General features: G+C 41.0%; 1 protein-coding gene across 9 annotated transcripts in view; it reads left to right on the top strand.

Annotated features, from left to right (window-relative positions):
- Positions 1–13,880, top strand: part of ST7 (suppression of tumorigenicity 7) — a 135,585-nt gene that overhangs the window by 83,673 nt on the left and 38,032 nt on the right. For all 9 annotated transcript variants that reach the window (XM_042815680.1, XM_042815678.1, XM_042815677.1 and 6 more), the window contains 6 exons: positions 1,808–1,967; positions 4,896–4,950; positions 5,506–5,621; positions 6,763–6,838; positions 8,806–8,960; positions 12,200–12,297. In XM_042815680.1, the coding sequence (XP_042671614.1) occupies positions 1,808–1,967; positions 4,896–4,950; positions 5,506–5,621; positions 6,763–6,838; positions 8,806–8,960; positions 12,200–12,297 (660 nt within the window). The remainder of the gene's footprint in view (positions 1–1,807; positions 1,968–4,895; positions 4,951–5,505; positions 5,622–6,762; positions 6,839–8,805; positions 8,961–12,199; positions 12,298–13,880) is intronic.

The raw sequence follows: 13,880 nt of genomic DNA, 5'->3' as shown, positions 1-13,880 counted from the left end.
TAGAAATCAAATTTGATTTGTAGAAGTCAGGTTTCAAAACTGCTGACACTAAGAAAGGTGAGAAGATTCTGTGCAATTTATTGTTTTGACTTCAACATCAAATTACAGATTATCCTCTCATATACCCTGAACAAATTACTCCAAGCAAAGACTTATTGTGATGATGCTTTATGGCTTCATTTCCTGAGGGACAATATGCACTGAGATCTAGTTGACATTCCCTAGCTCTAGATTCACTCAACAATGATTCCCTTTTTTAAGCATAATTAATATATTTTTAAGACTAGGGAGAAACTTGCAACTACAGCAGCTTTGACAAGTTTCAGTCACTCAGCTGCACTGTAGCAGTCACCTTCATACATACATTCTTTCTGTTGTATCCTGGTTTCATTGAAATTCAGTGTGACAGTTTCCCGACTTGTATACATTTTTGCAGTGTAAATGGGGTTAAAATCACTCTCTCCAGGTTTTGTTGACTTTTTATGTAAAAGCTGATTAGGATCGAAATAACAATAATGATGATAATGGTAATAATAATAATGTAAAGGAATTTAGTACATTATGGTTTTTTATTATTTTTTTTAAAGGCAGATCTCAAAGGATGAAGCTCTGTTGACACAGTCTATAGCTGAATAGTTGAGAGTAGCTGCTTGGGCAGCTGTACTTTGGCCCGTGATTTTGTTACAGATTTTGTTATTTTGTGATCCTCTTACTTGGTGTCCTGTGTCTCTGTACGAAACTATTATTTTTGATTTGGACATGTACAGCTGTGGCTTGACTTGTGTTCAAGCTTCAAAGTTTCCAAAGACAAAACAAAAACACGTATTCACAGCTGAGCTGTTACTGTATCTTCTGGCACAGTCTTTCTTTGATGATTGGGTATGTGTTGGCTGCTTAGGCTATGAAGTTCTCTTTGATCACAAGATTTAAATTCTAAACCCCTTAGGCAGTGTTAGTAAGGGCACTAGAGCAACTAAAACCAAAGGTTCTCCTTTACCGCCTCCCCAGCTGCCACCTCTAGCATCTGGAGAAAGGCAGGCAGCGCAGTGATGGGTGCCTGAGAAGTGTTCAGGGCAAAGCAGGGACCGTGAGATTCCCTAACAGTTCTGCCCCCGGCTCACAAGGTTCCCACCGTGGTGCTCCTACAGGTTTATCCTAGGGAACGAGTACGGTGACAACACAGGCTGTGGGGCTTTTGTCGATTTGCCTGGAATGCAGAGTTCACCAAGATCTGGATGCGTTTATGTTCTGATTTCTCTGTGAGCATCTGTTTAGCTTTCCAAATGACCTCTGTGTGTTCGCACAGCCCTTTTGCCTTCTCCACAGACCAAAACCACCATGTCTAACTGGGTTGTGTTTCTGTTGAGACGCAGACGTTTTGCTGGGGGTGGGGGTGCAGCTGCAGAGCCCGTTAGGTGCACTCCTACCGGCAGACTTTACAAAGCCGTTTCCCTGTTTGTATGAAGCAGTCCCCATTTCCAAAGGTTTGCGTGGTTTCCTGAAGATCTGCTCTTATCCAGGGATGTAATACCTCTGTGAAAATGCAGCATATTTAGGCTGTGATTTTCCAGGTGGAGCTACGTGAATCATCTTCTGGTGTGCTAAGCCGCGGTCGGGAATAAGACAAAACCTCAAAACAAACAACGAAGCTTTAAAAGATACAGGATTGCGTTCCGTGGGATTTGTTACCGAGGTTTTTCACGTCCGCAAGCCCCTTTTGTGAAGCTACCCTGGAGCGGGGCGGGGCGGGGCGGGCTTTGCCGGCGGTCACGAGCGGCGCGCTGACGTGCGTGTGTGTGTGTTGCAGATCTTCGAGTGGTGGTACTTCCGCAAGTACGGGACGTCCTTCATCGAGCAGGTCTCGGTGAGCCACTTGCGCCCTCTGCTGGGCGGGGTGGACAACAGCGCGCCCAGCGCGGCCAACGCCGCCAACGGCGAGGCGGACTCCAGCAGGCAGAGCGTGTCAGGTGAGCGCCGCGCCGTGCCGCGCCGTGCCAGGGGGCTCTGGCGTTTCTCCGAAGATAAAGTACAGAACTGGCGCAGTAATTGCTCACCCTGATCCCTTCTTTCCAAATCAGTCCGCTGTGTGTTGCACAGTTACCAGCACGTCTTCCTGCTTGCTCTGAAACCTGAGGGCTCGCTCTGCTCCTCTGCTGCCATCTGTGCCTCTCTGGGCAAGGCACAGAACTGACAAATGGGGAAATGTGTGCAAAAAAGAAGATATTCAGTTAAGGAGAATGTGTTGTTAAGCAGCTGAGCTATTCCTGTCTGTACCTGGCAACTTTCGCTTCAGCGTTCCTCATGAAAACAAGCAAGGAGAAATTAGCTTTGAACTCATGAGTTAAATAAAGTAAGCGGCCTCAAAACCCCTTGCACTCTGCTGGGTATTTCCATTTAGGGAAGACTTGGTATAGCACTGCAAAGTCAGCTGCTGTCATTCCCATCTGAGGAGAGGCCACGAATAGCAGCACTGCGTGGTGCAGGATATTAGATTTGGGTGAACTGGCAGAAAGCATGGGATGGCTTGGAAACACCTGTGTGCACTCATCACTGCCTTCAGTCACGCTTCAGCAGCTCTGAAATAACTCTGGGCATTTTAAAGCAGAAGGCGCAGTATTTTGGCTAATGAGGCTCAGCCAAGCATCTCGACTTGCTGATATAAAGAAGCAGGCAGGGAATGGCTCTGCCTTCAGTGCACAGGCACACAGTGCTACAGATCCCTCAAACAGTGTCTGTGTGCAGCGTGTCTGTGAGAGCTGCTGTTCGTGCAGATATGGATGCTCAAAACCAGACCACTGAATAGAGCTCAAAAAGCAATATTCAGTAAATAGGTACAGTGTGTTATTAAGTTGTAGTGGAACAGAAAAAGCAGCCTTCTGAGCCCATCATGAATCCACACAGGGATATTTCTTTCACTGCAAAGCAGAGTGAAGATGGCTTTTGTACTTGGTTTGCCATGTTTCCCCATGTAGATGTATGACTGCTGTAGAATACTCCAGTAGGTACCTTTGCCTTTGAGAACACTGGAAGAGCAGTTGTACTGAAACCACAGTACCAGCAGATACCAAGACAAAAGCAGCAAAGAGCACATCATGCCTAACTCGCCAGGCAGGTACCAGACCTAGGACAGAAGATGGTAATATGCCTTCTGAGCTTCCCCTTCTTGTTCCCCAGCTCCCCTACTACAGTGCTTCTGTGCTCCATTAGAGTCCTGTTGTCTCAGTCTGAATAAGGTGAGGGAAAAGCATGATCAAACAGCTGTTGCCAAATACTGTTTGTTGCAGAGTAAGCCAAGCCTTTGAACTGTAGCTCTGGTTCTGAGGAGGCTGATATTAATTTAATATTTGCTGTGTGTTGAAAGTTGTATTATGAAAAGCTGTCAGACTGAAGCTTGTCAAACAGCCATACCCTCTGGCTGCACAACTGAACAGCAGAATTCTGATTGAGTGCTTCTGCTGAGTAAACCAATGGAGCTTTTCAACACTGGTTACCCTGGAGTGGTTGGCTGAAAGGCACAGACGCATAATCAATGCTTTTAGTCTTCCCAAACAAATTCCCTTCCCCATGTCAGTGCTTGATGCACATTACGCAGTGCAGGGACCAAGCTGAAGTCCTGCCGCCTATGCTGCCTGACTTTTTGTGTAGCTGCAAGTGGTTTTATATTATGGCAAACCGTTTCTGTAAAATACTTTCTCTCCTTGACACTCGAGCCTCATACTCAGAAGTGCCAGGTCCATGAAAGCAGAGGAAGGCTTCGCCTGTCATTTTGTCTTGTACTTTAATGGACCTGACATAACTTATGAGTGTTGTATGAAGTAGGGTACATGTCCTGCTGACTCCATATACTTCCTGAAAACTGCTGCAGTGATTTGTTTAGAAATGATGTTATGGAACCTCTTTGTGAAAAATGTGCTGGTTGACATTTGGTGGTGGAGGACAGCCAGCAAAATGCTGCAGGTTCAATTCTCCTGATGGGATTTTGCAGAGTAATGGATGAGGGGTCATCCACTAACATGGCAGGGCAGCACTGGGTTTCACAATGAGCCTCTTGAGTCCTTGTTGCAAATGCTGAGTTCATTCTGGCCTTAGCTTTGCTTAAGTGAATTGTCCTCATTGAAATCAAGAGAACAAATCTGGTGTTTAATTAAAGCAATAGAAGCTGTAATTAAGAGCTCAGCTTTTCAAAAGCTTTAGAAGCTAATTTTATGATTTTTTTGGAGTTCTAAATGACTTTTTTTTTTATCCCTTCCTAACCTGTAGCATTAAGAATTTGCAGTTATTTTTTTTTTTTTTTTTTCCCCTGAGAGACATGGGTGAAATACCAAACCTTTGCAATGGACTTTTTTCTGCCAATCAACTTTAGACTGCTCTGTCAACCCTGGGGTGCTTATAATTTAAGTAAGGTTAGCAGATGTTGCCATGGATAAGCTAAGGAAGGATTAAAATTGGCAGTTGTAGCTGAGGTTTTCAGCGATTTACAGTATCAACTAAGCAGTGAAGTTCTTCTGTAGGAATAACAAGTCCATGGGGATGGAGTTAATTGCTGTTTTTCAGTGCAGTAACCCAGTGTGAGCCCTTTTCAGATCTGCCTTATGGTAAATGTGAGTCCCAGCACTAATCGGTGTTGTTTTCACCTGGCATTTGGTGCTTTGTTGGATGTTATTTGTCTGGAATGATGTCATTTATTAACACTGACTTGCAATGAAATTATCATTTTAAAAGAAAAGAGCAACCAGTCAGGTTGCCTGCATCTCATGCTCTTTATTTTTTCCATTTGTGCGTATAGAAAACAAAATGGGATTGTTAAGGCTCATTAGAAGGTAACCAATGTTTCTGATAAACCTCAAGTTTTAATTTGGGAGAGATACATTGTTGTGTGTTTCTGTTTATCACAGAATGCAAAGTCTGGCGAAATCCCTTAAATCTGTTCAGAGGAGCTGAATATAATCGGTAAGTGCTGTGATGTTACAGGTATGGATTTGGGTTAAGGACCTTAATTGAACATTTCCAGTAATATAACTCAGCAACAGAAAAACTGTTGTGGATGCTTTTGATCATGCCAGGCTCTCCTACAATTTGTAAAATGTTTCTGAAGGAAAAGGAAATTAAATTCATACACATGCAGCTGTCAGTTCTGTAATTTTTGGTGCGTTAGAAAAACTGGAAAACCTAAGTGCAGTATGATGTGGCACATTAAGACGTGGCAGTAATTCTGTTCAGATCAGCTATAGCAAATAAACTAATGAATTATGTCTAGATTTCGTGTGATATTAGTGTTTGAATAGGTGTGTTGGCCACTGCCAGTAATTACCTCCCACCATCCTCGCTTACGTTCAGCTACTGTAGCTCCATCACAGGACAGTGAAATGCAGTGTGTTTGTGTTGGTTAGGAGTTTGGCTCCTTAGTGGGTTATGCCTGTCTAACAGCTAGGACTCTTCTTTCCTATACGTTTTGCTGAATGTGACTTCATTAACCAAAATGTCTCTTTGTTGGCATGCTTGCAGGTATACGTGGGTAACAGGAAGAGAACCTTTGACTTACTACGATATGAATCTTTCAGCACAGGACCATCAGACATTCTTTACATGTGACACCGATCATTTACGGCCTGCTGATGCTAGTAAGAGACTTTGGGAACAACCATTTTTACCAGTAGGTTAATGATTACTTCGAACTGCTGCAAGAAAAGTACAGTCAGACATCAGTTCTGTCAGGCAGATGGAGGAAGACAAAGTTTGGTCATGCCTGGAAAGCTGTTGCTGTTCTATTACTAATATGCTAGATTTGTGCAAGACTCTATGTAGGTATAAGCTCTCAAGTTTGTGTCACTTTTATGTTCTACTTTCTTTCTGGAGTCGTTCAAGGTACCATTTAAAAGCGTAAATAAGGATTTATGTTTTCCTCCCATTTCTTGCAGCAGTTCCAAACAGATATAGCTTCATTTGCCTCCAGCTATAGTGTAGTAAACTGAATTACATTATCCAGACTCCACTTAGCCTATGCTGACAGAAGACAGCTTATGTAAAATCCGAGTCCTGTACTTTATTCCCTGTTGTAGTTAGAAGCTGTGTAAAAAAAAAAATGAGAGCACATTTAGAAACTAATTTCATATAAGCAGCTTTAGTTGTATTAAGCCTTTATTGTTAAGTCCACATGCATACTTCAGTTCAGCTTAAAATGTACAACAAATATTTTAATAATCAGAATTTGCATCTGAAGAGACAAATCTTCTTTGTCTCTTAGGACAAGAAATACTGACAGTTGGACACTATATTCTGTGGATGTAATTACAAAGGAGAGCATACTGTGCTTTTTTGACACAGGAGAAACATGAATCCTATTTTCTGAATACCATGGGCTGGTTATGAGGTCATCTTAATTAGCCTGAATGTTGTCTCATTTAACATACTCCTAAAGCAACTGCACATTAAGGAGCTGGAATAGGAACCCCAACTATGCTTGTATTCTTTTGTGCCCCATGGAATCTACCTCCCCAAGAAGAGAAAGCTGCTTACTCACTCTGCGTGTAACAGTGCAGATGGCACAATCTGTCAGATTTTCCCTTGGAAAACAGGTGATTAAATGAAAGAATAAGGCTCAGCGTTTGGTTGTATGTCTTTTGACTGATTGCTGAGGTCTTTGAAATGTTATGCAGTGAGTCAGGCTGAGAACAGTAAATTTTGTTGTTGAAATGCAATAGATTTTCCTTGTTAATGCTATAATGACTGATATGCCCCTTTTCTGCTTGGTTTATTGAATAGTAATGCAAAAAGCCTGGAGAGAGAGAAACCCCCAAGCCCGAATTTCTGCAGCACATGAAGCTTTGGAATTGAATGAGTGAGTGACAACAACATTAACATTTATTTTCTGTCATTTAAAAATCCATTTGATGATAGCTTAGGGCAGGGGTTTTACTACAGTAATTTTTAACCATGATTACTGGCCTGCCACAGGAAGTCCAGCAGTGGGAGGAAAAGCAGCACAGCTGTATGTGGTGCTAGCCACCCAGAAGATCCTTGGGCACTGGTGACAATAGGGTGTTCTCACATTGATGCCAGCGGGCTTTGGATCAGGCCCTGTGTTAGCACAGAAAAGTGTTAATTATGTTGCCTCCTGGTGAGTCCATGATATGTTTATTTATAGGATGGAGACAGAGAGTTCCCTTTTGGATTTCTCAGTTGTCCTGAACAGAAGCAAGAAGAAGGGACTCGTAAACACTTCCTGAAATATTCATTTGATAGTGTGAGGGAAAATGATGTAATATTTTGGGACTTTTGTTTTTTTCAGTCTGTTATTTATTTTCCCAATGAGAAACGTAGCATTCTCAGATCCCACAGCAAGCTCAGTGCTGTGAGGCTTTGCTGGCATGGCATACTGTACAAATGTTGCCAAAGTGCATAAAGTGGGGAGACTCCCTTAGGTTGCTGTCAGAGAGTATTGCATTGTAGAATTGCATAAACTGATGCCTTACAGATTGTCCTTCACTAGTTTCGTTAGAAGGAAAAAAATAAATGTTTGTTCCTGGGCCACAATTTAACTGAGAGAGCATATAGCTTAAAAGGCTTTAGCAAGCAGTGAGCTATTCACCTATTCCATTCTACTCACATATGGAGTCCTATTTTCACCCAGACTTGTTTTTACCACTTCCTCAATAGATGACTGTGTGAAACACAGCTAGAGGAGACAGCTAGAGCAGCCTGATTCCATTTCTGTATAAACAAGGATCTCCTTGTATTAGCTGTTTGTATCAGAAAAAAGATCAGCATGCTGTATCCCACCTAACTTCAGCTGTTAAAATTGTGTCTGTCAAATCCAAAGTAGTTACCTCAGCTCCTTGTATAGCAATGAGAGAAGCTTCTCAACTCAGCGTATCATCATGCTTGTAGAGAGAGATTTACACAGGTGAAATGAATGGCTTTGTGAAGATGCTCCTTAAAGGAGGAGGAACACAGATAGTTCTAAATTAGACTGTTGAAAGATGAGTGAAGTGATTCCCCCCTGCATTTCATCTTTTCCTGTATTCCTAAAGTAAATTTCCTGGTTATCATTTTATGGGGGGGGGGGGACCTCTACAATTACATTCATGATCTGGTATTTGAAAGTGCTGTAGATCCATGGGCCAGCAGTGTGTCCTTGTGGCCAAGAGAGCCAGTGGTACTCTGGGGTGTATTAAAACGAGCATGGCCAGCAGATTGAGGGAGATGATCCTTCCCATGTACTCTGTCCTGCTGAGGCCTCATTTCGAGTACTGACAGAACAAGGGGCAACAGGTACAGGCTGTACCACAGGAAGGAGGTTTCATCTGAACATAAGAAAAAACTTTTACTGCAGGGATGACAGAGCACAGGCACAGGCTGCACAGAGAGGTTGTGGAGTCTCCTCTGGAGATACTGAAAACCCACCTGGATGCTTTTCTGTACAAACTACTGCAAGGAACCTGCTTTAGCAGAGGGATTGGACTCGATGATCTCCAGAGATCCCTTCTTTTCATATCATTGCAATAATGGAAACATTTTATGTTTCTGTTAAACCAGTCTTGATCTCCAATTTTAGTCCATATTGCTTAGTGAAACAGTGTTTTACTTCCTGGGACATATTCCAGTAGGTTTACTAGGGCTGCTGCATGATACAGTATCAACATGAAAGTCATTATCTACTTGCCTGACTATTTACAAAGGGTCATGAGAAAGATGTATCACTAAAATCTTTTGCTTCCATATTCAATGCATGCTTGATTGTCTGCATATCTTTGTACAGTTTCTACTTCTTGCAACTTTCTCATGGTTCTTCTGACATTTCTGCAGATGTGCCACTGCCTATATTCTTTTGGCTGAAGAGGAAGCAACAACTATTGTGGAAGCAGAGAAGCTGTTCAAGCAAGCTCTGAAGGCTGGAGAGGGCTGTTACAGGCGCAGTCAGCAATTGCAGCATCACGGTGCCCAGTACGAAGCCCAACACAGTAAGTTTCTGTGGAAGAAATAGCTGTTTCTAAAAAGGGAGAAATTCTGGTAGTGGTAGCTTAATTTTTTACCTCTCAGAATGATGTACTCGATATTTCATGTTGGCTACAATATGGCCATAGGCTGTATTTTTTTCATTGTTTTCGCCTGATTCTGTTACTGAGTTGGCGATACTCAGAATACAGATACGTCGTTTCTGTCATGGCAGAAAATGCAAACCACTGACTTAACAGAAAATGGAATGCTGCATAGCCAAAAGAGATTTGATATTCGGAAGATCCTAGAGACTATGTTAGGAAGTTGAACTAAAATGCCATTAGCCATTTTGAAAACATAAGCTCATGTGAAAGACAGTAAAGAATAGCAGAAAGAGGTGAGTTGGTGCTTTGCCAGCTTTTTCCATCAGCAGTAATGATAAATAAGTACAGCACACTGTTGTGTGAAAGTTAATGAGATCCATTTGCCAGTGTGACATTTGAAAAGTTAGGTGCATACATTAAGAAAGGTCATGGAAACATTAACAACTGGAATAGTATAGTGCTGCAATTGATGCTTTTTTGATGTTTTTTGCAATTGATGCAATTGATGTTTTTTGCTCTTTTTTTTTAAATTTTTTATTGTGGAGGTTTAGCTGCTGTAATGATATTTGCTAGATGCTTCTTAATTCTAAGAAAATACATAAGGTTACAGTGCGAGTAAAAGAACAGAAAGATAAATAAAATGAACAGATCTAGGTTAGTTCTAGTCTACAGTGACTACCTCAGGCAAAAATAATACCAATGAATTACATAAGTACAAGCACTGACATATTTTGGGCATCTGTAACATTCTCAGGACTTGAATTCATAGCCTCTGGCTGTGTCACATAATTCGAAGATTGCAGATAAAAATTGTACAAAGTGAAATTGTCTGTCATCTTCGGTTTCAAAAGTGCACACAAGTCTACACGTGAAAGCCTGAGGTTTTATAAATCTTGGAGGTGGTATTTTAAACATTTGTTGGATATAAAATGATATTTAAGATGATACATTTATGATTATTTGCTTATTTTTGGAGAAAAACAAATGAAGAGCAGCTGAGCCCTTGAAGCAGTGTTCAGGTTCTAGCAGGCTGCCCATGAAACTTTAGTTTGTGCACTCAATCCATTATAAGCACAGAAAAATGACAGCAATTCTGTGAAAAATACACAAAAAGACTGGCACAATTCTCATGCTGGTGAGCAAGATGTCCAAAATATGTTAAGTTTGTGCAAGCAAATGTAAGTGTGGTATCATCTTAACTGATGTGTGTTATAATATGTATCACTAGCATCATCATCAAGTTTGACATCCTGAACCTTCAGATTTACAGCAGAGTAAGCAGTCAGCTGAGTCTCATAACTAAGAATGCTGCCATAGAGTAAGAAGGGCTGAAGGCTGACTGCCAGCTCTGACTGTTGCTTGGTAGAGGGGCTAGATTGTCCCACTCCTCTCTGCCTTCCTCTGGTAATTTCAGCGTGCACCCTCAGGAGTTAGAGAAACTCCATCTACAGGATGTGCCTTACACACAAGGACTTCAGGTAGAAATCTTCTGATTATATGCTGCATTTACATGGTTTTAAAAGATGAAGACCTCAGGTTTCTTTTGGGAAGAAGGACCATGGACACACGTCTGTAAGGAGACCACAGTTCCTCTCCCTCTTTTGCAGTTACTCCTTGGTTCTGAAGTCTGTTCCATTTTTAATCCTTCAGGCTGACATTGGGATGAAAAGTGGGAGAGAAGATCACTGTAACAACAATACATTGCTCAATTTTTCTGTATGTTAAGGTGTTCTATTGTTCATTCAGTGACAGGCATGAATTTTAAGTGTGGATAATGACTTTGGGCAGCCAGATCAATTTCTCCCAAAAGATTCCAGTTATAGAAGGTGAAGACAATTTTGTTTAAGGTGGCCTATACTAGTCACCCTGAATAATTAGTCACCTCAGAAAATGGACTGAAAGGTTATCTTGATTTCATAGTAAATAAATGCCTTTTGACCATTTTTTCTGAAATGTCTGGAAAGGAGCTTGGCCTGAAATTTATACCTCTTAGTTACACTACATAAACATGTTGAAACAGATGTAACTAATAAATTGTTTATTAAATATAGAAGAAACAATTCAGAGATAAGAAATTACATAATATAAATTATAGCTAATGAAATTCCTTCCCTCCCTTATTTTTCTTCTAAAGTCAGACCTTTCAGCCTGCTGTTGGATCTGTCTGAAAATCATAATCACAGCTTTAAAACAGTTTGTAGGTACTTGGAATGTTTTCAGCACACATCTTGTTCTTATTATGAAAGGCTTGAAAATGTTAGGAACAGAGAAATCTTTACAGACTGCATACGTGAAGATAATTTGTAGCAAGTGTCTTATATTTCCTTGATATGGTAATTTTATAGATGACTGCCTGTCCACACATTTTCTGTTGGTCCAGAAGTATGTTAAAAGTTCACGTTGGGATTGTGGAGAGAGATTGAGAAACCAAGGATCAATGAAAGAGTGAGGGTAATGCTAGAGATTAATTACTGCAGCTGTTTAGTTTCTGTCGTGGTTGGGGCACCTTTCAGCACACAGGATTGTTATGTCTGAGAGATGCAAAGTTGCCATCCATAGCTGTGAGGAACTTGAAGGTGGTGGCAAGGTAACAAGTAAAGGCTCAGCAAAAGGAAGGTTCAAGGTGTATTTATAACCAAAAAGTAAGATAACTGTTAGAATAAAGCTGAGGAATTAGTTTACTGAATCTCCTATTAACACGTGTGCAACTTAACTGTAAGGAAAGACATACTGGAGTTTTCATGGATACTGCTGTCTAAACCAAATATGTGAACTGGAAATTAATTGGATGTTGTCTGTATAACTGCAGATTTTTGTGTCAGTGTTAACTTCATAGGGGTTCCACTCCCCTGAGCATTACTTGATGGTCTGTATCCTACAGAGCTCTCCATGCCTTCAGATCAGCTTATATTTCACAGGTGTAAGGCCAACATATGGGTCCTTATTTGTACCACTGTATATCCAGAGTAATTCCTCTGGTTTTAGTGATATCATCTCTAAGTCAGCTGAATTTGTTGAGAGTTTATTGGAATTATTGGGAAAGCACTGATGATAGTGAATAACAAAAATTGTATAGAAAACTTTCTGTTGGAATATTAAAGAACTTTTTTAAAAAAAGTTTTTTTATCTTAATTATGTTTCTTTTTCTTTTTCTGCAGGAAGGGACACTAATGTGTTAGTTTATATTAAGAGGAGGCTGGCAATGTGTGCAAGAAAGCTGGGAAGGACCAGAGAAGCAGTGAAAATGATGAGAGATGTGAGTTTGTATTTTATTTGCTTTAGATACATAGGTAATAAATAGTAGCACAGAAATGATACATACCAGTTACAAATTAATATCTGCTCTTAAATCGTGCACTTGTACTGACAGTCATTTTGTGTGTGTAATGTACATAAAGACTAAGTTAACACATCCCTGCTAAGGTTGCAAAAGGAAAAGTAAAAAATCACAGAATTGCAGATGGATGGTTGTATTTCCCATCCTGGTATGTTTGCGTTAGAGTGCTGCCTTTGGTTATTCAGTCATGAAGTTACACAGCTGCTTTTTCAGAAGACTTCCTCTGTGACACATAGTGAGTTTGGATTTGCAAAGCTGCATTTTGGCTCCTTTCCTTCTTTGTGACACTGCTCAGAACTGAGGACAGTGTTATTTATTCATGCAAAACTTATTACCGAGACGTCAAAAGAAAGTTATTGATCTGTAGTGAAATAATTTCCCTCTGAGATGGGGGATGATTTTATGCAGTATTTGTAGGCTACAAATTTGAAACATCAAACAGTAGCAAGCAGGGGAGTGGCAGTAAGTGCATCAGTCCCCATGTTTAAGTTTCAAGTGCATAAAAGGCTCAGCTTTAGAGATAGCTGTGCACACCTGGCACTTCTTTGATTGAGATCTCCTGCACGCAGGTGAGTAACACAGTAGTTTGAGGCAGTGACTTACCACACCCAAGGCAGCAAGTCTGTGACCCGGTGATATTTCTGAAAACACTGAACAGAGTTCATCATGGTGCTAGTCCTCCTAAATAATCTACCAAAGGGCAAGTGGGGAGCAATTTTGTTTCCTGTCTCTGGTTGAGGTTTTTCAGGCATACAACTCTCGCTTCTCAGAATCACTAGGCTGACAGATAGAGGTGTTGAAAAAGAACTTGTCGAAACCCAGCTGTTGTACAGCTATGAGTGTGAGAAAGAGGAACAAGGAGGAAAAGACCTGTTTTTCCTGCCCCATAGTCAGCAAAGTCAGCTGGGAGAAAAAGTTTTCAGTCCAGCCAGCTCCACTGATTATTTATCAATTTCATTACACAGACACACCGGGACAAACACTGAAATGCTGGTGGAAACATGGAGATTCTAAGTTCTGGCACTAACATACAAGAAAGATACAATTTTGAATTTCACGTTCAAATGTCGCACATCATAACTATGGCAACTTCTGGAGCTTAGTGTGAGCTGCTGAATGTGTCTTATGATTTGTAGATAGGGCTGTGGTGAACAGATCTTCCATGGGCCTTTCCTCAGTTGATGTCAATACATCATTTGTTAGACGTTTGGAGGTCTGAAGACCCTTTCCTCTGTAAGAGCATCATCCTAAACAAAAGGGCTGGATGCAAGGCAGCAGAGGCAGAAAGACAGAGTTTCAAATTTCTAGAGCTTTAACACAGATGAATGCATTCTGTATTTTTCCACATGCAGACACTTAGCCAAATCCTCCAAACTGAATTTAGATGCCTCTAGAGCTCTTTGTTGTGAGTGAGCAGAGCAGAGAATTAGCAGGTCCCTAGATGAAATATAAAAGCAACAGTACCTCTAGGTCACAACTCCAACACATTAAGAGCAAGAGTA

The sequence above is a fragment of the Centrocercus urophasianus genome, unplaced genomic scaffold, assembly GCF_019232065.1.
Source record: "Centrocercus urophasianus isolate 14NV4802_14NV808 unplaced genomic scaffold, USGS_Curo_1.0 seq_15, whole genome shotgun sequence".
Taxonomy (NCBI): domain Eukaryota; kingdom Metazoa; phylum Chordata; class Aves; order Galliformes; family Phasianidae; genus Centrocercus; species Centrocercus urophasianus.
The sequence above is the reverse complement of the archived record's forward strand: the minus strand, read 5'-3'. Positions and strand labels throughout refer to the sequence as shown.